This window comes from Mercurialis annua, linkage group LG5 (genome assembly GCF_937616625.2).
Source record: "Mercurialis annua linkage group LG5, ddMerAnnu1.2, whole genome shotgun sequence".
NCBI classification, from domain to species: domain Eukaryota; kingdom Viridiplantae; phylum Streptophyta; class Magnoliopsida; order Malpighiales; family Euphorbiaceae; genus Mercurialis; species Mercurialis annua.
In genome coordinates this window covers 5,475,602-5,501,298 of record NC_065574.1, presented here as the reverse complement: position 1 = coordinate 5,501,298, position 25,697 = coordinate 5,475,602, and the positions used below count along the sequence as shown (strand labels likewise).

General features: G+C 28.8%; 2 protein-coding genes across 6 annotated transcripts; one reads left to right on the top strand and one right to left on the bottom strand.

Moving 5' to 3' along the window:
- Nucleotides 1-6,999: 6,999 nt before the first annotated feature.
- On the bottom strand, nucleotides 7,000-14,866 carry LOC126680860 (uncharacterized). 5 transcript variants are annotated; one of them, XM_050376110.2, is made up of 12 exons: nucleotides 14,700-14,865; nucleotides 14,374-14,571; nucleotides 13,458-14,231; nucleotides 13,233-13,281; nucleotides 13,072-13,145; nucleotides 11,428-12,472; nucleotides 11,011-11,312; nucleotides 10,453-10,559; nucleotides 9,984-10,134; nucleotides 9,749-9,901; nucleotides 9,408-9,546; nucleotides 7,000-7,223 (listed from the first exon to the last, which is right to left on the bottom strand). In XM_050376110.2, exons 1-11 carry the CDS (start codon nucleotides 14,736-14,738, stop codon nucleotides 9,436-9,438), a joined length of 3,003 nt encoding a protein of 1,000 aa, XP_050232067.1. In that variant the 5' UTR covers nucleotides 14,739-14,865; the 3' UTR covers nucleotides 7,000-7,223; nucleotides 9,408-9,435. The 5 variants fall into 5 exon arrangements, with proteins under 5 accessions (XP_050232067.1, XP_050232068.1, XP_050232066.1 ...); XM_050376111.2 differs by lacking the exon at nucleotides 7,000-7,223 and having other exon boundaries at nucleotides 9,084-9,563; nucleotides 14,700-14,866; XM_050376109.2 differs by lacking the exon at nucleotides 7,000-7,223 and having other exon boundaries at nucleotides 9,084-9,546.
- Nucleotides 14,867-18,104: 3,238 nt separating this feature from the next.
- On the top strand, nucleotides 18,105-19,341 carry LOC126680873 (uncharacterized). Its single transcript, XM_050376130.2, has 4 exons — nucleotides 18,105-18,429; nucleotides 18,548-18,670; nucleotides 18,753-18,948; nucleotides 19,140-19,341. Exons 1-4 carry the CDS (start codon nucleotides 18,160-18,162, stop codon nucleotides 19,169-19,171), a joined length of 621 nt encoding a protein of 206 aa, XP_050232087.1. The 5' UTR covers nucleotides 18,105-18,159; the 3' UTR covers nucleotides 19,172-19,341.
- Nucleotides 19,342-25,697: the final 6,356 nt, after the last annotated feature.

Here is a 25,697-nt window from a genome sequence, read left to right as displayed (position 1 = left end):
TATTTTCAATGCATTCAACTAATTTTAATGAAAGCATATATGACAATTAAACATTCAAGTAATAAATTACTGCCTATAATTTAGAATAAAAAAAATGCAAATAGTGCCTATCAGTTTGGGACGGAAGGAGCACCTATCTATTTATTCAGAGACGGAACTAAAAATTTCACTACGAGAGAGTGAATTTATATAAAATAAAATTTATAAAAGTTAATAATATAGAAATTAAAATTTAATAATTATATTTATAAAAAATAAATCTTGAGGTAGTAATTTGCAAAAAGTTAAAATTTACGGGTACGGTCGCTATCTCAGTCTAAAGGGCTAGTCCGCCTATGTAATCACTGATTGAAACAATTAAAAATATGAAGTTCTTTTAGGTAAATTCAACTTATCATGTCATATGCGGACTAAACCTATTATATTATGACACATTAATACAATAGTAGAACTATCGTAATATTATTTTTTAAATGTATAAAAAAAAACCAAAATTATAATAATACCATTATTTTAATAACGTGTTATAATACGATAGGTTAATTTACGGATGACGTGATAGACTGAGTTTAACTTAAATTTTTAAAATTATAAAAAATAAAACTATTGCTTTATGAGGAGGAATTTTTGAAGAAAATAAAATAGACTACCAATATTATAAAACATCAAATGTAAAAATCACATGTTTTTCTAGAAAAAGTTGAAAGAGTATTCCGAGGCTTTTCAAGCATGGAGCATGAGTTGCGGTCCCAAAACACATTAAGATTATTCAAGAAAATAATGTCCCACCCAATATTTTTTTCTTATTTTTCTTTTCCATAACATAGAGTGACATGACACTGTTTCGCCAAAGAACATGGTCTTTGGCACAACGCATAGATTTAAATTTCCAAATCTGTGTTGTGATTCAAACTTTCATGTTTCTTTCCAATGGCATGTGTCAAATGTGCATAAAAATCCCTTTTTCTGTATTCTATAAATAAATCTTAGACTCGTAAATTAGTTTTTTATATAAAAAAGAATAACAAATTATTATGGGGCTCTTTGTATGTTATAATTTATATTTTTATAATTCATATTTGAAATAACAATATGATCTATCATTTTTATTTGAGTTAATGTCAATTTTATACGTTTTCTCAATTTAATCATGTTCTTTAAATTTTTTTTATAAAAATACACCAACTTTCATTTTTTTCCAAATTCATATACGGTGCCGACATGTCAATTCATTGGCTAAAAATGATTTACATCTCAACAAATTGCACAATGAATGAGTGGCATGTCAGAATCGTGTATGAATTTGAGAAAAAAAATAAAAGTTGGTGTATTTTTATTAGAAATTTTAAAAAACGTGATTAAGTTGGGAAAACGTGTAAAGTTTGTGAATTTTTATGACATTATCCCTTTTTATTTCCATCAATAGTTTAATCGTTTATAATTAATATTAGTCAATTGAGTCGAATGACTAAATTAAAAAAATAGCCGTTAATTTATATTTTTAATATATCTAAATAGAATTTTTTTTTTTGGTTGTTTATCCGGTTTCCAGAGTTTCGCGCTGACTAATCTGAATCCAACCCGCATCGTGCACCTGACATGATGTGTGAGTCTGCTAGCGGACATTTTCTGCATTCACAAGGCTCGAACCCGAAATTTTTCTTAAGTGATACCAAACTGCTTAGCATTTGGTAGAAGTCATATTATTATAAGACTTCGTAAGCTATCGACGTCAATTTAATTTTAAATATTTATTAATATTTTTTTTGATTTTGTTAATTTTAAAAACTAAATGAAGTAAAAGAAGAAAAACGTAAGAGAAATTAAAAAAATAATAATTATTAAACCATCGAATTTTATTTATATTTGTGCAAAATTAAGTTTAAAAAATAGATTTAATTGTAATTTTTTTAGTTAAACTGTTTGACTCGATTGACTAACACCAAAAATAGACAGAAATACTAAATCGTTAGTAAAAACAAAAGTAAAAAATCATATTGTTAATTTTTAATCGTGAAAAATGGAAGTATGAAGTATAATATATGGAGGAGTCTAAGTGTAATTTGCTCTAAATAAATATGTTTTTTTATTAGAAAACTATATCAATGGTATCTTAATTTTTAAAAATTTGTTACTAAATTGTATTTATTTTTATAAATGTTTTAGCTATTTTCTAATAGTCAATGTAGGAGTGAACAAGAAATTGATTAATTTGAATTACCCTATTTATTTTAATTAATTTGGTTAACTTAGTTAGTTTAAACTATTTTTACTAACTGGTTATGATTATTTTTTTTAAAAAAATTGGTTAATTGAAAGAACCAAATAGAATAAATATTTTAAATTTTAAATTTTTTTTACTTATTTTTTATACTTTTATTACTTTAATAAGAGTAAACGAATTATTCAATCAATATATATTTTATATTTTTAAAATTTATATTAATTTAATTTCAATTAGTTTAATTAGTTCGTTTTAAAATTTAGATAAGGTAATTTGGTTTTATTTTATCGGTTGGTATTTAATTAACCCAACAATTTACTTACTCCTAAAAACTAATGTGCTGAATAGGCAACAACAAGCCCTATATTTACTTACATTTCATTATCAAATCAACAAAAAAATGATATATTCAAAAATAAAATCCAAATTTTAAGTTGCATTATCAAATTTAAAACTTGTTTTGACTTAATCAACGGTTTAGCGATTAAAAATAGATAAAGTGTTTATTTAATATACTTTTAGAACGCTAATTTAATCTAATATAAAAATAAAAATAAAAATATAAACTCTAGGTTTTCTCTTTTCAAGTGTAATGTCTGTTTATTATCTCCGTATATTATATTTTATTTTCAAATGTCTCAATTTTAGAAGTTTTATTTTTATTTTTAAAATAATTTTTTATTTCTTTCTATTTTTTACTCATATTAAAATAAATTACTCTTTCTATTCCAAATATTTGTCTATATTTAATAAAATGCAATTTTAAAATTAATATTTTTTGTTATATTTACTTAAAGTCTACTATTTATTAGATGTATTTCAAGAAAATTAATCATAGTATCTAGTAACGATATGATGAGAAAAACAACAAGGTAAATTTTTAAAAATATAGAGTTTTAAAAATATATAAAATGAACAATTATTTTGCAAGGAAAAAAGTATATAAAATAAAACTCTACCACCAATAATAAAAGTTTAAATATTTTGTAATAATTTTTTTAATTTTTGCATATGAAATTTGACTTCTTAAAAACATATGCCACAAAAAGAGCATACAAAAATTGAAAGCGTGATAAACTGATGACGAAAATGACAAAAGAAATAAGACAAGCCCATGCATGTGGCACGTTTTTGTTTTGTCAAACATGCTTATGGCACGTGACTTGGCGTGAACCTGTTTGGTTAATTTAATATAGTAGACCATTTCAAGCCATTTTGAAACCTCAATTCTCTCTCGAACAAAGGACAAATTCACCCCTGAATTTTGCACAAAAAATTAGAAAAACCATTTTCGAGATTTTTGGTATAATTCAACCTACAATTTAGCAAAACCAGATCAATTCAACCCACAACTTAATAAAACCGGATCAATTTCACCATTATGACACAAAAAACGAGAGAGAATTACCTAACTAAAAAATCTAATCATAATTATTTCTAAATAATCTTAATTAACAGTAATTAAAATCTTAAATTAAACATTAATTCACTCTTTTCTTCTTTTTTCCTTCCACAGCCGCTACCGCCACCTACTGTCCAAAAATTAAAAATCGACACCTGCCATCGCCACTTTTGTCATCGGAGGATCTGTTCCTCTAAAACGAGGAGTAGATTCGATTGCGAGGAGTTGAGCTTTTCAGTTTGAACTGCCGGCGCAAGAATGTTGATCGAAGAAGAAGGGATAAAAAAAAGTCCCTCAATTTTTATTTAAAAAATAATTTGATTTCTGATGTTTGAAAATATAAACGAAAAAATTGAAATTTAAAGATCATTAAGAGTTAATTTAAAAAATAAAAAAAATATTAAGTATTATTTTAAATTTGTTACCATTCAAAACCGGAGAATGCATATTATTCTATGGGAGAGGTGCAACGTGATCTTTTTTGTTAATTCCGGGAATTCGTTTCCCCCAAAACCAGCAAAAATGTTCTTTTTAATATTTTATGCTAAGTTTGGGGATAAATTGATCCTTTGTTCATTCTCTATCATACACTCATAGTGAAGCTATGCTGTTCATGAGTCAATTACGTGGATAAGAGAAGTTTTATTTTCAAAAAAAAATAACAATTTGACTTCTCTTTAATTAGAAAAGTGACTTCTCTTTAACTAAATCTAGATAAATAGAACTTCTCTAATTAATTTGCTGAAAAATATAATTATCTCCCTATATTTTATTAGTCTAGTTAGTAATTGAGGCTAATATTATCATTAAATTTTATTTAACTAAAATTGAAATACAACTTTTCAGAAAGTTAGCAAGTAAACCAAGCAAAAGAAATCTACATTTTATTCACACTAAATTCCTCAAAAATTAACTTTTTGGAAAGTGTACTATCCAAAAAATATAATTTTATGAACCAAGTGGGGCCTAAAATTACATAACCAAAAAAATTACAATTCAACACACGACTACAATATACAAGCTCAAATTGGCACAAAATTTGAGTCGAACCAAGAAAATTATAGCTAAATACTGAATCGATAAAAACTCTGCAACTGTAAAATCTGAACCGGCATTATAAAAAAACTTCATTGAACAAAAACAAGCATACGAACAATTCAAATAAAATTTGACGAATTTCTTTTTTTTTTAGAAACATGACGAAGTATTTTACCAAAGAGAAACGAACAAAACATATATATGTATAGACACAATGGCAGAGAAACGAAGATTATTCGGTCAAAATCTGGAGATCGCCGCCTCTCACCGGCAAAATCAACTTGTTTAGAAATTCATTTTTGAAACACCATCTTTGACTTAACATGAATTATCATTCTATCTTTTATATTTATCTTTTGAGAAATTTTTAAATAGACTCAATCCACCACGTCATTCGTGAACTAAATCAATCATATCATAACACCTCATTGAAATGAGGGTATTTTTGTGATATCATTATTCAAAAATGTATGCAAATAACAAACGAAATTACAAGAATACCCTCATTTTAATGAGGTGTTATGATATAATTGACTTAGTTCACGGATGACGTCGTAGACCGAGTCTATTTAAGAATTTTTCTTATTTTCTTCTCCACTACTGTCATGTATAGAGGTGTAACCAACTCTAACCGACTTACGATCTACTCGAAACTGATTTCAAAAATATTCAAAATTGACTCAATTGATATCGAGCATCAAAATACATTATACGATAAAACCTTAGGCGCAATAAGATTTAGTTAATTTACTTTCTTACTTTTACAATTATTTAGAATAACAATAACTTAGTGATTTTTTTATATTAAAAATATAATTTTTGAAAATTAATACAACTAATCGAGTTGAGTTTAAATTATTCTTTCGACTCGTTTTTACCTCTAGTCATAGATTTTAGAGTTTGATAAGAGATGATATGATAAGACGAATTTTGAAAAGGAAAAATAGTTATTTAATGAACCGCCACAGCAACAAACACTGATTGAGGTTTTTTTAAAATATTTCTTGGGGAGTCGGTGGCACTAATTTTTTATTTTTTTTATTGTGCAGTTGGTATCACATCGTGTATTCACGTAGGCAGCTTAAAAAAGGACATTTGATGGTGGTTGGCAATTTGGGTAAATTATGATTGAGGAAATTTTATAATTTCAAACGTGACAAGTTGCATTATCAATAATAAGATTTAAATATGGTTTCTAATAGTTTCTTGATTCCAAAAAGTTATATACTTTAATCCAAAATCATCAGCAACTTTAACATTACTTCATACAAGATATGAATTATTAATCCAGAATCATCAGCAACTTTAACATTACTTCATACAAGATAGTATTAATTATCAACCATATATGAACATAAAAAAGACAAAATAAAATTTTCAAAACAAACAAATAAAATATAATATTAGAAACAAAAATAATTACCATGAACAATTTCATTTTTTTGTTAAAAGATCTCTAATTTATTTCGATTCTTGATTTATGAAAATTTGAATTGGATTTGCGCTTTGTCGATAAATATTAATCCATCAAGAAAAAAATAAAAAAAATTGGCTACTTATTATATTCTATCAAATTAATAACACAAAAGAAAAGATGGCTACCATCAATAATATATATTTAAACTATTGACAATAGCCGAAGAATAATTGAGAAAAGCGCTATAGACGGTTAGAATTTTTTCAGAGAAAAGAGGCTAGAGTTTTTTGATTAGCATGATTCCATATTATTGTTATGAAATATAATTAGTGTAAGGTATTAATTTTTTTTAATATATATTAATATTTATATCTAAATCATCATAATCAGTCACTCCCTCGCTCTTAACTTTGCTCCACACGAGAACACATGTAAACAAGAATCAACTCTCTTTATTGTATTTCAAATGATATTGAATCAAATACAAATAATTATATAACGCAACAGTTGTGCTGCATCATTCATAAAACAAATCAATAATTTATCATGCTAAGATACTTAATGATAAATTAATTATGATGCTTCTAATTCTACATCTCATAAATGTGGGTTTACTGCAGCGATTACCAGGAATTCTTTCGGGTTTATTATTGCTCGTTTTCATGCTCAGTTTAGGTTTATTTGGGATCCCGGAATATTAGAATTTTTGGCATTACGAGAATCTTTGAATTGGGCTGCTTCACGTTCTTGGCATAATGTTATTTTCGAGGGTGACGCTCTGCAAGTTTCACAAGTTGTTAATTCAAACACCATTGCGGATTACAATACTTGGGGCATCTGTTATGATATTTGGCGTCTTCGGAGTCTTTTTACTCATTGTACAGTTCAATATGTTAGCCGTCATTTTAATACAGTAGCTCATGAACTTGCCTCATCTGTTAAGGCTTCCTATTTGCAATTTCTGTAATCTGTACACTTATCACTATCTATCTATCTACTCCTACTTTTGAAAAAAAAAAAGACACTTAATGATAAAAAGAACAAATAAATATTTACTCATTGGCTTGTTAATATGACACGGCACAACTGTTAATCTTATCCTCCACTTGGACTAACCCCCTCCTCTTGCTGCTTTTCCTTTCCTACAAATGCAAACTTAAAGTTACTCTTTGATTCTATCACCAACTTAAGATAGTGTCAATATTTATTTTTATTTAATTTTTCAAGATAATTTTTTCTTATCAGTGCATCATGCATAAAACAAACAATCAAATTTTAAATCATAATATAAAAAGTAAAATTCTCTTTGCTTTGAGCATTTCAATCTTTATCTTGATACTCAATAGCACCTCACTCGTGAACCATATCTTAAATTCTTCCGACTGCACTTTTTGTAAATCAAGATAAAGACGGCCAAGATGAAATGGATAATGCAAACACATCCCATATCTGAACATAAAAAATATGACAAGCCCCATAAAAAAAATTATTTTTATAAACAAATGAAAAATCCTTATTATTTATCTTTATAAATAATTTTTATTGCACACAAGATCATCCACCTTACTAAAAATAAATGAACAGAGTACAAAATTAAGTCAGATTTGTCAAACCTATTTCAATTCTTTTTATATTTGGTTTTTTAAATTCTTCCAAGAAATGTAAAATATTTTTTTAATATTTGATCTCATCTTTACGAGAAAGTTCAAAGACAAGTTTATCTCCAACACCATCATCATATTCTATTTGAAAAACATTAATATTCTCTAAAGTTGTTGCTGGACATAGAGTGAAACTTGCGTCCTTTTGAAATCAAACAGCTGTTATAAAATTGGGAACCTTATTATTATTGATAAAACTATACGATAGTCTCAAATAGCTTAGTTTTACGGTATTTTAAAATTCTTTGACTGTAATTGGTACTCTCCAAAACTAAATATGACCCCTAAGTAACGGCCTCAAGGACAATCATGTTTGATAGATTTCTATAGGATTGAGATTCCCTCAATTTCGTTTTAACTTGATAAATTATGTTGAATGATCTACATTATTGATTTTATAATAAATGGTGTTGATTATTTTAACTGAAATTGAACATTTTTTTATCCAAGTCAACATGACCCATCAAGTTTAAATAAATTTGAGGGAATCCTAATCTATTTCCATATGTTAACTATGTTTCTGGAATCACCAAAACTTGTGATAATAGTTGGTGATAAATGAATATTATATTTTAGAAAAGATGTAAAGTTCTGTTTAATTATAAATAAGAAGGGATGACGCATTTAGTTTCTAGCGTGATCCTGATATTTAGATGATTCGAAAAAAATAGAATTCAAAGTATTAAGTACGGGGATGCAGGGGTTCCTAATAATGCAAGAGTAACAAATGTTTGGATAAATAAACATGAAGGCTCCTAGATGCTTTTATCTGTGTTGGATGTTGCTGCGGATTCGTCTGGTCATTGAGATTCGCTCCATTCGAAACCAGGAATCGGTATCTAAAATGGAGCCAACAATCAAACTTTCAATTTCGGGCGATGTCTCCTAGCTGTGTGTAGGGGTTGTGTTTGTTCACGAGAATGGATTCTAATCAAAGAGAATAAGGAAGATCCGACAACATGTTTCATAAATACTAATAATATTCATTTATTTAGATAGTTTTTATGATAAAAAAGGGAAAATGTAATATTTTAAAAAAACTAATTTGTTTTGAAATTTGAATTCTCATCAATGAGATAAAATCAAAAGTGAAGCACGTGGAGAGCCAGATTCACTCTACTCTAAATTTAAACAATAAAGAATTCACTAGACTCTACTCTAAATTAAAATAATAAAGAATTCACTGGATCTTTAATCTATTGACAATTTAAAAAAAAATGAATGAGTTTAACTATTTTAAAGAGCCTTTTGAAGATGCTCTATTTTTCCTAGGTTTTGTCTTAAAAAATAAGGTGTAGAAAATTGGCTGATCTTATAAAAAAAGGAAATCAAGACTGGATATAATCTCAAAAAATGAAGAGTTATTCATGACAAATGTAAGTTTTACAAAGGTCTTGAAAACATTGAGCACTGTATAAATGAGTGTCAATGTGCTCAGAAGTATGAAAAATAGTCATCCAGGCTGAGATGATACATAAGGCTTACTACTAGTCCAGTGCATGGCAATGAGATAATTGTGTATCAAGATGCACAACAATGTACTATCTGGTTTTAATTTATGATGCGTTTCTTGATTTGACAAGTAATATAAAAATCATTACCTCTGATATGTGATATTTTGATATTACTGACAAATGTTGAGCTATCAAGCAACTGTACAATTACCTCATTTTTTGAAGTGAAAATGCACATTTCAGATCTCTTGGCTCCAATTTGGGGAAGTTGCAGATATTGGAGCATCATTCTTTTCTTCAAAAGGTAGAAGCTCACCAAAATGTAAGCTCTTTGCTATCCAGCTAGCAGGCTGCAGAAAAATACCAACTGCACATCACAAAATATGAAGTTGAAGATTGAAGGAGAAAATCCAAGTTGCTCATCTAATTTGCAAGCACATCCTGTTGGGCATGTTGGAAGCCTCAAACAATCAGCAAGCCGTCAAGAGCTCCTACTTTCAAGAGTAAGAGAGAGAAGGAAAAGTAACAGAAAAAGGGCAGAAAAGAACTCGCCATCATGGGTATTTTTCTCTCCGAGGCGTAGTGTCTCAAGTGACGCGACGCTCTACTCTCGTCTTCAGCAACAATAGCTCCAATTAAAATCTTCTCAGTGTCAAGACTTTGTAACAACCTCTGGAGAGTTTTGAACACCTGCCCACCTCCATGCTGAGCAGTTGAAACAAAGTTGAACATTTTTAGCCAGACTGCAACTGAAAATTTAAATTCAGAGACAGCTGTATGGCTTTACCTTGATTATAATTGCCAATTTGGTGCAGAAACTGTGCTTTCCGTGGAGCATGATCCCTATGCTGTCAAAAGTACGCTTGGTTTCACCATGGTGACTCAACTTTCCAAATCTTGTGTATGGCAGACCAGACCGATTTGATAAAATCATGTATCTAAAAAGATCAACCGTGATTCATAAGCCACAAAAAGGAACTGTTCTAAGAGCTCCTTCCTCAGTATTTTCACATATCCTTAATTTCCTCCTCTCCCTCTCTTTTCTATTTTTATTTCCTAAATAAATGTATGCGGACATGCCTAAGAACACTCATCAAGACTGAATTCACATTCATTTATCATTTATAATTCATTAAGTGCAATTTCTATAATATTTATCTTTTTCAATAAACTTGCTAACATTCTCAATAACAGAAGGTACAACATTTTTAAATGCAGCTGAATATTGCAAACAGAGAGTTCTGATTTAGTCTTACTTTTCAGGGGGTACAGCGGAACCAGCTGCAACTGAATCAGAAAGCCATTTTACTTTTACAATGAGGGCTTTTACAGCACATCCGTACAAGAACTTGGTAGTTTGTAGCTGGCAATAAATTAACAAACATAATGAATGAGTGCTTGCAATCTTTAATAAGAAGCATATTCCATGGAAGCAATAATCACAGATGCTGAGTAAAAAGTTCAGATGGCATATTTAAAATACTATGCAACAAAAAGCTTTTCAAAATTCCAAAAACTATTAGTATAATTCTTGATTGAGCAAAGTACTTAAATAGGTTGATAATAGCTAGGGTTGGTCAGTCAGACAGGTTGACAATCAACCAGAATCTGCTTTAGAGTTACCAATCAAAGTATAAAAGCAAACATGAGAGGACCAAATCAGCACTATGTTTCCGCTTCAGCACCAGAATTTAGTGCAAGTTTTCTTACATGACTTCTTTTCCTTCTAAATATGCTTTATCCAGTGATGTATGAGATAGGATAGAGGAAAAGACAAGACATAAGGGTAAAAGAGAAATGATTGACAAACAAACCTTCTTGGGACATATAATAATAGGATGGTGTTGGAAATCAGATCGAGCATTTCTCTTGGCTCTATAATTTGAAGGTGGAGATGGGACATCCAAGAGAACCATCCCACCATGGTCTTGAATTAGTCCAACAATTTCCCTTTCCTTTTGACTCGAAAAACCAGTGAGCAAGAACTGTTGACCATGAAATATCAATCTTTTCGCGTCCTTTGTATGACCTGTGAAAAGACTCTTCACATCTTGAGTCCGAGATTCACTCCGCATCTTGGAAGTTTTGGACCTTTTATTAGCTCTGATCGCGGAAACTAAGCCAAAAAAATATTTATAAGAAAGAGCAGAAGAAAAAAAATGAATTGATGACTTGAAGGGAGTAAAAGAAAGCGTAGTTAGACAATCAATAGAGCAAATGTGCAATCTTACAATTTTTTTGTGAAGCTTGTGGCTTTAAACTTTTGTTTGTTTGCTGGAGCTCAATCTCAACCTCTGCGAAGGTAACTCGCTTTCCAAGCACATTAGGAGGGCTATGAGCACTTTGCGACTTATATTTCCTCTTTTGAAATGCCTTTCCCTGAAGAGAGTTACTTAGAGTTCCTTGTGCTACAATCTGTTCAGGCTGTCTATCTGCAAGTATGTTTCTGACAATATGTTCAGAAGGCTGCACACGACAGCGTGTCCTTCGGTTTAGAACTAGAGGTGACCTCTTCTTCCCTGAATACTGAAGCTGCCTTTCAGCATCTTTTGCAGGTTCATCATAATTTGGGACAGGACATGTGGATACATTGATTTCCTGATTTTGAGTGTGATCTCTATCAACTAAATTTTGGAATTCATACGTAAGAGGTTTAATATTCCTCTGATCAAAAGAGCCATTAAGTGAAATCCATTCTCCAACATGTTCTGATGGCAACAGTTCATTTTGGTCAACTTTTTGTCCCTTCAAGAGGTTTTTATGCTTTGGCAACAACGTGCTGTAAGTCTTTAGTGAAGCCAGATGCCTTCGAACTGGTGCCCTGCAATATTCACCAGTGTTTGTTGGCATAGCTTCCTTATTCACACAGCTAGATTCTTGACTTATGTTTGACATCCTCTGAAAATTTTCTATTCTAAATTCTGATTTGGTACTGGAGCATTTAGCATCAACTTCTCTGTCATCTTTATTTTGAGTCAACAGAGAGTTAGCAATTGCTGAAGAAATACTGCATGGAACCACTGAGCAAAGAGGATCCACCAATGATTGGTTAGAAGATCTAACCTCTTCAAAAAAAGAAACCCCTGCATCAGCCTTGTTGAGTACACCTTCAAAGGGTATGCTAGACTGTGAAGCAATTTTGGACCCAGTTACACATTTTTGTACAAAAGAGTTTGCATCTGCAGCAGATTCAGAGAGAAAACTCGTCTCGTAATCAAAAAAATTTGGTACACATTTGGTGTCTCTCCGCTTCAAATTTGCAGAAGCCTCTGCTCCCTTTCAAGAGGAAAATTGAACAAAGAAAAAGAATCAATAACCAGCAAGAAGAGAACGAAGCAGTTGGAAAGATAGAATAAATCATGCCATTCAAGTATCATGTAAATATACATACTCAAACAGAGATTTCTTAGAGTGACATTCAACAAGAATTGCGTTAAATACGGATTTTATCAACAAACAGTTGATCTATATCTCTAAGAATCATAGACCAAACATGGTGAATCTGAAAGGCACATCTAAAACAATTACAAGTGCTAAAAGAACAGAAATTGAGTAAACAAAAAGATGGAATCATCATCAGGGTAATTTATGAAGAAAATTTAGGTACAAATATGAGCTGGTAAAAGAAAGCTGGATCCTTAAGAACCCCAAAGTTCCTTAGAGTAGGATTCTTTTCCTTATAGTCAAATAAGAATTAGCAAATTAATTAAACCAACTTTCTTGCAATTTTCCCAAATGCAATGCATGTAAGATTATCCATACACTAGATCAAGATAAAAGACTGCTCATCAGAAAAGAACGTGCCTAGTAAAAGATTGCTAGAGATTTAGAGGAAAAGAGAAGTTCAAAAGGACTGAGATTAAATTAGTACTCACTTTCACCGTCCAGCCACCCAACCAGCGGCTCCTAAAATTATGTGCAACTGAAGAGCATTTTTCCTCTTCTTCTTCTGCACGGGGGAAAAAGAACTTAATGCTCACGTATATCTTCCAAAATTTACAAAGGAAGCAAGTAGAAAGAGAGAAGATAAGCTTACCACAATTTTCAGATATTTGATCAGGAGATAAAGTTACATCAACTGGAGACTGAAACATTCATCACAAAAAAGTCAATACTATGAAAAATGAATGGATTGCTTCATATGAAAGAGAGGGATTAGGCGCCAATTCTAAAAAGTGCTAAGCTTAGAAACCCAACTTTGCTAATGTGCACTTGGGATATATAATTCTATCTGGTGACGGCTATTAAAATAAAAAATTACCTTCGCCACCACGGGAATCTGTGAGGTTGCATCAGTTAGCTCATTTGGAAGGGGGCCAAGTAGGCTTCCTGTCTTAAAGTTATCCAAACCCAAAGCTGAGTCATTGGGTATATTATCACAATGAACCACCTGTTGCACATGTTTGGATCCAATATTATGATCATAATGACAGTCCACAGGAGTGTCTTTGACTTGAGAAACATCTGAATCACAAGCACGCCGATCATCAGCGTCGCTGAAAGAAATCCCTACATCTAGAAGGGCATTTTCCATAATGGAGTCATCTAAGTCTGAAAGAACATCAATCTCATCAATTCCATCAGACGAGCAGCAGTTTACACCTTCTAAAGCCTCCAACCTAGCCTGCTTAACCTGGAGTGCAGCTTCAAGTATAGCTCCTGTTGACACAACTTCCGAAGTTGACGCACTGCCCATCAATTCATGTATAACCAATGCTTCAGACGCAGCTATTGAAAGTTCAATAGCATCATTAACATCAGCATCTTTGATACGTCTCTCTAGATTATCCTTACAATAGGTAAGAGATGAAGGAGTCGCACAAAGATGTTCTCCATTTCGCCCCCCGATTTCTTCATTTTGGCTCGGAGATTGCAGATGAACATCCCCTACAGCTTTTGAAGGACACAATCTCTCTTGCAAGGAGCCAGCCGAAGCCTCAGTCCTTTGACCTAAAGGTTGTGACATATTCAAATCATGGCTTTTGCTTTCCTGTGATTCACCATCTAAAGAAAGACGCAAACAAAAATGAACTACCTAAGCAAACATAAAATAAGACACAAATTAGGACAAGCTTCTAAAATTACCAACATTCCAAAATAAATTAAAATACTATAAACCGTTAGTTAAATTTAAAACGAAACACTGAAATAAGTAGCAAAATAGTATCGAAACTTACATTTCTTGGGGATGGAGATGTGCTAATTTGTGAAGCATCATAATCTCCAGATAAATGCAACTTGAAATTATTGTTTCTACAATCTTCTCTTGAAAAAGGTTCTAAATCAATGCTGGAATTAGTTAGGGTTTCTTTTGTTTGATTAGCGGATGATTCAGTTAGAGGATTTTGAAGCCATGCAGGTAACCAAGCTAAATCCTGAAATAAATTTCAATTCAAATCAGGAAAGGGAAAATCATAATTTGTTAGGGTTTTAACTTCAATAACTGAAAGATAATAAATAAAAACGGTAGAAATAAAATTAAAAGTTGTTAGGGTTTTGTTACCTCGGAGAATTGAGGACGACGGAACCCTAAGCTGGCCATGGGAGATGGGAAGAGAAGAGCGCGAGAGACAGACAAGGGATTTTCGCGCCATTACGACGCTTGAGATTTCTATCTATATAGTGGAGGTTAATAACTGGCGCCAAAATACAATAATTTTGAAGGGACAAAAAAAATCTAAATTGATAATGTTAGTGATTTGTATATTTATGTTATTTTTAATAAAATGATTACTATTATTTATCAAATGCATTATAATCATTTTTAAATATATTATAAATAATAAAAAAATTGAGTAAAAGGACATTCCAATCTTGGCTGACTCCTAAAATACCAACCTTGTCAAAAATGAGACTGCTTTATCAAAAAAATTAAGTCTAATGCCTCAAAAAAATTCCGATCTTTTGACCCCTCTTTAATTATACTCTAACGTTGAGAACTGATCAATTTTACCCAATTGTATATTTTTGTGTTTTAATTGTACCCTGAATATTAAATTGACATTTTTTTCGTTTGGAAAAATTTTAAAAACGTTGTCTAGCATATATTAATTGTATATGTTGAAAGTGTTAACGAAACGTTAGTTTCGGCCTACATGGAATGCCCATGTCATATTCCACGTGGACAAAAAGGACAAATATGCCCTTATGGTTTAAGAGGGGAGAAGATATATCCTTATGGTTTACGGCGGGAGCAAATAGACCGTTTATGAATTTTCAATCTCAACTAAACCCTTAACGTTTTAAAATAAGCACATCCAAACACCTTTATCTAATATTGTAAATGAAACGTTCTATATTGTTACTTCATGCTTACGCAGAATGTTTATATTATTCAATATTTCAGATAATATTTTCCACGTGTCCTACTCATTTTTAAGTTAAAAAAAAATTATATTTTAAATAAAATTTTAGAGATCTTTTCAAACTTTTTCCATATGGGGGCTTCAGACAAATGATGCTTATAATTCTTTCTTATAAACTATACGTCTATTCGTTGTCTGTTTTGAACCCAACTGGATTCGAACAGACATACGTATGATGTGTTTATTACTTCGAATCTATTTAGATTCGAAGGGACGAAGAAATAATGGTTGTAAAATGATGCAATAAAAGTAAAAAGACGTGGTAAATACGGTGGAAAACTAATAAAAAAAAAGGAGAAGAGCCGAAGAGAATATAAAATATGAAAAAAATGGCTAAAAGAGTTTCTAAAATTTTACTTGAAAAATAAAATAATATTTAAACTTTAAATGAAAGTAAGTTACATGATTTTTTTTATCTGAGATATTAATGATATGGACATTTCACGTACCCATGGAGTAATGACAGAGCATTCCGTTAACGATGTTAAATAAAGGGGTTTTGATGTGTTGATTTTGAAATTCCAGGGGCTAAACTGGGATCGAAAATTCATAAAGGTCTTATTTTCATCTTAAACCATAAGGTCATATTTGCTTTCATTTGGTCACGCGGAAAATGATGTGGATATTCCACGTAGTCAGAAACTAACGTTTTATTATCGTTGTTAAACGAAGGGGCTTATATGTTCTGATTTTAAAACGTTAACGGCTTAATTGAGATATGAAATTCAAAGAGTGCTTACTTGCTCCATACCTTAAACGATAGAGGCATATTTGTCGCCATTCCCCAAAAAAATTAAAGACTAAAAAATATCCTATCTTTTTTTATTTATAGCCACATCTTTCTACATTTTCAATTCTAACACATCTTTTAATTTCACTTTCAGTTCTAGTCAATGTTCAAATTAGAGCGGAAAAAAATTTAAATAAATCTCTCATATTATTCTATTTTTAAAATTTATTTTGATAAAAATGTGAATTGAAATAATATAAATAATATATTTGATATATTTTTTATTTTAATTTGGACAAATGGTTAGAGTTAAAAGTAAAAATTAAAAAATATTATTAAAATAGATTTTAAAAGATGTGGTGATATCTATCTATACTATGTATAAAAGCACGGATGGTAGGGGGCAGACAAATTTACTCAATAATCCTTTTTAATTTACTACTAAATAAAGGTTTTATAGTCATTAGCTAATTAGTTATTTAATTAATCACTATTGTAATTAAAAGTCCTAATTAGAATAGGTAGCTACATTATCTTCAATTTAATTTTTAGTATGTAAAAAACAGCTAAATTGTCTTCAAATGAGTAGGAATGCTTATCTTTTAGTTTGTTGAACAACAAAATTAAAATACTGTATTTGGTCAATATATTATTATTTAAATTTATATATTATAATTTTAAAGATATTATTAATAAAATTAAGTTAATTATTTAATATGTTCATTGACGAGTTATGTTACGAGCCACGTGCATCGCACGTAATGCGAAACTAGTATAAAAAACCATTAAAAATATGGAGTATTTTTTAGGGTTATGCGTTGTTTTGGATACCTTACCGTTTGCCGGTTATGGTATAAATACGCTTTGAACAAAGGATCACTTTCACCCCCGAACTTGCGTCAAAATATCAAAAAAGTCTAGAACTGGAAAAAGGGATCAATTATACCCTGAACTTGTGTAAAACGGGTCAAAAATCCCCCTCCCCACTCTCACCTAAGAGAGTGTACTACACTCTCCGTTTTTTCATAGTGGTTTTGTTGCCCAGGGTGGTTTTTGATAGAAAAAAATTTAAAATGGTCCTAATTTTTTTTAAACATTACAAATTAAGACCTAATAATTAAAAAAGTATAATTTAATCCCCATTATTTTAAAATCTAAAACAACAAATTAACCCTCTAATTTTTAATATATAACAAATTAATCCCCAAAATTTAAAATCGGAATTAATTAATTAACCCCCAAAATTAAAATATTAAAAAATTAACCCTAATTTTTTAATATACATAAAAAAATTATTTTTTTTATTTTTTTTTATAAAATACAGACCCGCGGGTCTATTCTTCCAGATCCGCGGGTCACAGATCCTCAGGTGAGGATCTGTTCAAGAACAGATCCTCAGGTGAGGATCTGTTCAAGAACAGATCCTCAGGTGAGGACCTGAGGATCTGTTCTTGAAATTCCGGCGAGGAGGCTCCTCCTCCTCGCCGGAACGGAAAAAAGTGAATTTTTTTTAATAAAAAGTCTAAAAAGACCCCTAAATTAATTAGGGATTAAATGTAATTTTATTAGATTGAATTGTGCTTAATTAAGATTTAATTGAGATTAATTAGGAAATAAAATATTAATTAAAAAACCCACTCTCCAATTAAGATGCCACATAAGCATAAGGGACTTTTTGAGCCGGTTTTGACAAGTTCATGGTATAAGTGATTCGGTTTTCCAGCTTTGGACTTTTTTTGATACTTTGACGCAAGTTCAGGGGTGAAAGTGATCCTTTGTTCAATACGCTTTTAATGATTTCACATCGGCTGCAGGGATATCCTTTTGTTTACACCATCAACAGTTTGTTTGAAATAATTTATCGGAAGATGTTAAATTGGCCGATGATATGGGGGCCTATTGTAGATCCATCTGAATATGATCGCTGCCCTACTCCGCCGGATTGGGAAGAAGAGGACAGCTATAATGACGGTGATATACCCGTCGCTGAATCACCTCTGAAGAAGGCAAAAACTGATGCTGGCGATGAGGAAGACACTGGTGGCGATGATTCCGAGGATGATTCCGAGAAAATTTTCGATAATGAAGAAGAAAGGAAGCGATTTTGGGTCTATCATGCCATGGTTTTCAAATATCAAGTAATTAGGGTTTCTTTCTTACTATTACCTTTTCAGCGATTATTTCATTAATTAATGTGTAATTAGGGTTTTGTTTTAATTAGTGTTTTCATATGATCCCGACCTAATTCCCGAGAAGTGTGTGGGTAAGGTTTATCCTATCGACCTTCATAGCAAGGACGCAGACGAGTACTATACAACAGGAGTCCCTATAGCAGCTCGCTTGGCCATTGATTTTTATAATGCCAAGGCTGATGATAAGGTTTGGTTTTCCTCTTCATTTAGTGATAATTTTCTGTCATTTTTTTAGATCTAATTCGTGTAGATAGCTTAAATTTTTGTAGAAGCAAAAGCTGGAATATGTTGGCATTAAGAAGGCTAATCACAAGACGAATGAGTTATTTATAACCTTTAAGGCGAAAGTCATAGATTCTTCTTCTGAAGAACTCCAAACTTTTCAAACAGCAGTGTGGTATAACACTAATCGCCCCTGTGAGGTTAGATTTGTCAGACCAGAACCCAGACACCACAAAATCAAAGGTAAATAGCTTCACTGTAATTTTGTTTGCTGCATTCTAAATTTTCTTATGTAGTTAAAAATCTTATTGACATTGTTTTTGTGCTTGTAAATGTCTCAACATATGGCGGTGAAAGATGATTAATTGGTAGCTGATATGCAATTTTGTGAGGATGTTTTTTTGGGTTTGGATTTTCTTGTTTCATTTTTTCAGGTGAAGATGACTGGCTCTTCTGCTTAGCTTAAAGCAATTTATGCGCATGTGGAGGTGGTCTTTTCAACCGCCATTGTGGTAGTCATAGCTATACTATGCGGAGACAATTATGATAATTTCAAATAATATTTCGCTCCACCCTTCATCAAATTTTTATGGAATAATTACAGAAGTGGACACTTTTTAGGCCCACATTATATAATCACCAATTTTCTCTAAAAATTTATTCCCTCCGTTTCAATAGAGTTGTCCACTTTGAGAAATTTTTTTGTCCCAAAATCCTTGTCTACTTTCAAAAAGTAACTAACTTTTACACTTAATTTTTCTATATTACCCCTATTTAAAATCCACTAATGAAAAAATTGAAAGTAAATGGCAAGTGGGCCCTATATTAAATAGGGGTATGACAAGAAAAGTAAGTAAAAATTCACAAAACCCACAAACAATAATTGCTTTTCTTAAACTGTGTGATAAAGGCAAAGTGGACAACTCTATTGGGACGGAGGGAGTACATCTTTATTAAAAAAAGTAAAAATATTACAATTAATACGTATTTGTTGACTGAGTCAACGCGCATCACTGCGCGCTGACGTTAGCACGTGCGTCAGAAGGTCTGACGCACGCGTCAGGCCGCGGGTCAGTGAAATATGAATTGTTCAAATTTGAACAATTCAAAAGACACAGCTCTTTTGGATTGCTCAATTTGAACAATTGAAAAGACATTAAATATATTTTTTATTTTATTTATATATTTCCTCTTAAATATAATTATTTATATATTTATTTATTTCAATTATAATAAAAATAATCTATTTTAAAATTCCATTATTTATATGTCTTTTTTAAATTTAAAAGTATTATTTATATATTTCCTTACTTTTTATGTTTTTTTTAAAATTCTATTACTAATATTTTTATACATCTCAAAAACTTATCGAAAATAATTTGCTCTATATAAATTTAAAAATATTAATATTAATTTAATTTAATAAATATGCGTAATTGAATTAATTAAAAAGTACTAATATTAATATTTTAAAAAAATCTTGGATAAAGAAGTGAATTATATATGTAGTAAATTGAAGCTTAATCAATTTGATACATACAAAGACATTTAAAATATTTCCAATACATATTTAATACATATTCATTTTTTGAAACCTTTTTCTTATTTTTATGTCTTTTTTTAAGTTCTATTACTAATATTTTTATATATATCAGAGACTTGTCAAAAATTTAATTGAATCAACCGATGCATATATGATACATACAAATGGTATTTGAAAAATATATTTGATGAATATCCGATACATATTTGATACATCTCCAATAGATATCAAATACATATCTGATACATATTTGATACATATTCGTTATTTGAAATCTTTTCCTTACTTCTTATTTCTTTTTTTAAGTTCTATTATTAATATTTTTATACGTCTAAAAAACTTATCGAAAATTTTAACACATGCTTTACATATATATTTACTATATACATTTTTTTAGATGTAGTAAAATGAAGTTTAATTAATTGAATTAATTAAATTTTTAAAATTTTAAATTGTTATTTTTTTATTTTTATCATTTTAATTGAATCAAATGATGTATATTTGATACATACAAAAGGTATTTGAAAAATATATTTGATGCATGTCCGATATATATTTGATACATCGTTAATACATATACAGTACATAACTGATACATTTATAGTACATAATTGATACATATTCTTCGTTCGAAACTTTTTCCTTACTTTTTAAGTTTTTTTTAAGTTTTATTATTAATATTTTTTTATCTCTCAAAAACTTATCAAAAAATTTATATTTAATTAACAATAAATATGGCTTTAAAAAATTTTATATGACAAAAAAATGCCAACTTTTTCTATTTTTATGAGACAGAAAAAATATTTTTTATATATTTTTAAAATTTAAAATTTTATATATTTTAAGATTAAAATTAAAATTAAATAAGTAAATAAATATTAGTATTTTGAAATTTAAATATTAAATAAGAAAATAAATAAGTAAGATGAAAAAAATTAGATAAATCAATGTGAGGTCAAATTTAAATATTAAATAAATAAATAACTAAAGAAAGAAATTGATTTAAAAAAAGAGGATAGGGTAGCTGACCCGCGCGTCACCCGCGGGTCAGTGGAGCATGTGCACCAGCACAGCTGGTGCACATGCTCATGCGTCAGCAGGCCTGACGCGCGCGTTAGGCCTGCTGACGTCATAGTGGGTATTTAATGTAATATTTTGTTGGAAATTTGTACCGCATGTTAATTGTTTTTGTACTGATTGCACCGCATGAAAAGTCAACTACTTTTTTGTACACTTATGTAACTTACTCAATTGTTATCACCATATTTAACTAATTTTAAGCCCATTTTATTAATTGCATGATTTTAACTACTAAATAATTATTATTAATTCTAAAAGTGGTTTCACGGGCTTATGGTAGCAACGAATATACTGTCAAAATTTGAGCAAATTACTATGACTCCTTCATATTTGACATAATTCATATTTTAATATTTATTATTTGAAAACAAACGATATAGTCTCCTAAATTTATTTTTATCAACAATTTCATTTTTCTGTTTATTTTGGGTGTTAGTCAACGAAATCAACAAAATTATTTAGTCACTCACTTTTCTTTTTTCCAACGATTTCGTTCCTTAATTTTGTTTTTGTTATTAATTTCGTTTAATTTTTCCTCACCGTTGACATAAATAAAACGGAGAGGTCATATCATTTAATTTTTAATCAGGAGGGACTAAAGTGCGAATTACATCAAACATAAGAGGCCTCATAATAATTTACTCAAATTAATTTAACAACAATCAAGGCTGTTTTTTTTAACAATTTGCTCTATCAACTTGCAAGTAATGTGAGGATTAGGAGTGTGCATTCGGTTCGAAGCAAATCAAATTTTAGTTTTTTTTTTAAAACCAAACCTAATAAAAATTTTAGTGAAAAAAATATTTTTCAATCCGAACCGAATTCGGCGGTTCGGTCGGTTTTTTGGTTCGATTTGGTTATTTATGTTCGGTTTACATGAAAACTTGTCTAAAATTTTTTTTTTACTAAAAAATGAACCGGACCGACCAATCAAAATTTCTTTGCAATCTTAAACTGAACCAAACCAAATTTGTCGTTTGGTTTGATTTTTCGGTTCGGTTTTGCACACCTCTAGTGCAAATACCACATAAATTAATTTTATGGATAAATCAGTAAAGTTAGTGACGACTATGGTCAAATTACTCTATTTTGACAATTTATTTCTCAAATTATAAGTTTTTTATTTGCCTTAAATAAAAATCGACTGCTATAGTTTCAGGTGTTAATAGTTAGAAATTTTAATGCCACCATATTATCAATGGGGCCCAATGTGTGACCCTCAAGAGATTAAATCTCTTAAAATTTAAGTGTGGATGCTTGAACCTAAAACCTCCAACTCATGGGAGAAAACCCCACCATTAGGCCACACCACCTAATTCCAAATTATAAGTTTTTTTTTTGAGGAATCCAAATTATAAGTTAATTGTCCCGTTAATTGTTAATTTGTCCCCTTAATTGTTAATATGTCTCTTGTAAGCTTATTTATCAAAATGGAATTAGCTGACCATAATCACCGAATTCGAGACTAATTTATCCATAAATGTATATATTAACTAGCGTTAGACCCGCGCGTTACAGGTTTTCATTTAAATTTTTTATTAAAATTAAATTTTTTATTGATTTTATTTTAAAAAAATCTAATTAATAATTATAAAAATTCTATATAATCTATATAAATTTTTAAATACTACATATTTTATATATCTAGGGACACAAACATATCTATGTATTACAAATTTTATACAACATAAACTGATAAAAAAATTTAATATAAAAATTGTATATTAGTATTCTAAAAAAAACGATGATTTTATTAATTTATTTTTAATTATATATAATACACTATATTTTGTTTTCATATTACATTAAGTATAAATAAATACTGTTTTTTTTTAATTATTTTCTTTAACAATCGTCCTCAATTTTTAATTTTTATTAGATAATAACAAATGTTATGCATAATTGTTAAATTATATATAAATTTATAATATTTTTTATTGAATGATTATTGATATTTTAAAAAAGCTTGATAAGAATTTCAATCTCTATCTTTATCAAATCTTAAAAAATCTAATGTTTATAATTTACCTTTATTGATACACATTACAGTCTTTGAATTCTAACAATAGAATAGAAAAAAAATATTTTCTTTTGCTTTTAGATATTTTTATGTTTGCTTTTGATGGTTTTTTTACCTTTTCTTTTGTTGTTCGAAAGATAATATTCAAATTCAAATTCTAATTTTTTTTTATCAGAAATAGTAAGTGATAGTGATAACTGATAAGAAAGGTCAACATTATAAATTACTATAATAGTGATTTATGGTCAATTCAAAAGAATTTTAATATTAATGGCATATTAAAAACTCCTTTTAAATTTCCAATAATAATTATTGGTAAACCTAATAAAAAAATGGTTTAATTATAACAATTACTATAAAATAATGAACTACGTAATGGCTGTCATAAAGCTAAAATTAATTTTCTTATCTACTATATATATATATATGCTTTATATATATATATATATATATATATATATATATATATATATATATAAAGCATATATATATATATATATATAAAGCATATATATATATATAAAGCATATATATATATATAAAGCAGGATGTTTTTTCCAATGGATTGAGAAATTGACACTTGGCAACATATGATTGGTTCTCGTCTTTTTCTTCTTTAAAATTCTTTCATTTGTCAAAATTAATTGGCCAATAATCTACTTAAAAGAAGAATTACTTTAATTGCTTTGATTACAATTTATAAACTTTCCTTTTTCATTTCTTTGGTGGTAAAAATTTAAATTTGACAATAAATATAAGGAGAAGAGCTTTCCTTTTTTTGATCTATATTTATAAAATACCATAATAAAAAATGCTAAAATACTAATTATATTTTTATTTATGATTTTTTTATCTCCTACTAAAAATAATTTGCTGAGACAAATTGAATTATAAAAAGTCTTTTTAATAAATTTACTAATTTTTAGTAGTAATATATTAATACTTAATAATTTATAGTTATAATTTTATTTATTTATATTTGATAAAGAAAATTATTTTTATGTTTTTCCTTTTATTAACATAACACTAGCTAATTGTTAAGTAATTGTGATTTTTTTTATCTTACACTAATTATTTTATCGATCTATTTTTAATAATTTTATTGGTATGACATTTCACTTTTCATTACATTTGATAAAAAAAAATTATCATATTTTTTATAAACCTTAGTTACATAACTTCTTATTTTTGGTAACCTTTAATGAGAAAAATTATTCTCATATCATTTTTGGTAATATTACACTATTTTAGTTAATGATGATTAATAATTCATTTGTTTGATTTGATTATCATTTACTCCTATAAATGCTAATTGCTAATGAGTAACGGTTTTTGTATATAAATGATAATTGCTCGTTGCTAATGAATATATATTAATGTCAAAAATCTTTTGATTTGCTCATAAATTTCTATTATATATACTCATATTTTTATTCTTCTTCAATCTCAAAAGCTACTAACTTCTCAGGTAAATATGTTATTTTTTCTCTTATTTACTATAAAATTTGTTCTTTAGTTGTTGGTGTTTTCTATTATTCAAATGTTTTGTGTTAATTAACAATTTTATGTAGGTGTTGAGAAGACTTTTCTCATGGTAGAGAATAAAAATCATAAAGTTTTATCGTCATCTTTCTTTTGTATTCTAATTTGTTTTCTTTGATTCACATCTTACACTATAACAATCATTCTCATATTTGATTTAATATTTTTAAAATTAATATTATAAGATTTGAATGGTTGTTAATATCTTTTTCTTTGGTAGATACTTGATACTCTCACAATCATTTTTATATTTTTTTAATTTTTTTTAATCAATATGATAAGATTTAATTGATTTTTTAATCTACTTTTGAAACACTTTTTTTTGAAATAGCTATAGGCCTACACCATTTTTAAAATTTAAATGGAAAGGTTAATGAATTCAATGTATTAGTTGCTTTGTTAATCAAATTTGGTTATAATTTTTTCTTCAAGATTGTTACAATAATTTTAATTAGTATGGTAAACTAATGAATTGCAGTTTTAATTAGTTTTTTAATTTAATTTGGTAACATTTTATCTCAAAATTGTTGCATTGGTCAATTTATAATGAATTCCTTGGTTTGTTAATCTAATTGGCAAAATTACTAACATTATTTTATTTATTTTTTTGGTTAATTTAATATTATTATTATTATCATATTAATTTATAGGTAAGAGTGGACAAAATAAATATTTTAAATTTGGTAATAAATAATAATTTAAAGCTCTTTAATAGTTTCTCTAATTAATACTAAATGGTTTAGTTGCAGAATTAATAATAAATATTATATTAAATTAACCAATTATTTTACACAATAATTTTTATAT

What these genes read in the sequence shown, in the direction of transcription:
- LOC126680860 (XM_050376110.2), bottom strand. Translation starts at nt 14,738, where the DNA reads ATGGCCAGCTTAGGGTTCCGTCGTCCTCAATTCTCCGAG. An exon ending in TGGGTGGCTGGACGGTGAAA is followed by an intron (nt 12,473 to 13,071) that starts GTGAGTACTAAT and finishes TCCTCTTGAAAG; the next exon opens with GGAGCAGAGGCTTCTGCAAA. An exon ending in ACAAGCTTCACAAAAAAATT is followed by an intron (nt 11,313 to 11,427) that starts GTAAGATTGCAC and finishes TTTTTGGCTTAG; the next exon opens with TTTCCGCGATCAGAGCTAAT.
- LOC126680873 (XM_050376130.2), top strand. Translation starts at nt 18,160, where the DNA reads ATGTTAAATTGGCCGATGATATGGGGGCCTATTGTAGATCCATCTGAA. An exon ending in CCATGGTTTTCAAATATCAA is followed by an intron (nt 18,430 to 18,547) that starts GTAATTAGGGTT and finishes ATTCCCGAGAAG; the next exon opens with TGTGTGGGTAAGGTTTATCC. An exon ending in CAGACACCACAAAATCAAAG is followed by an intron (nt 18,949 to 19,139) that starts GTAAATAGCTTC and finishes TCATTTTTTCAG; the next exon opens with GTGAAGATGACTGGCTCTTC.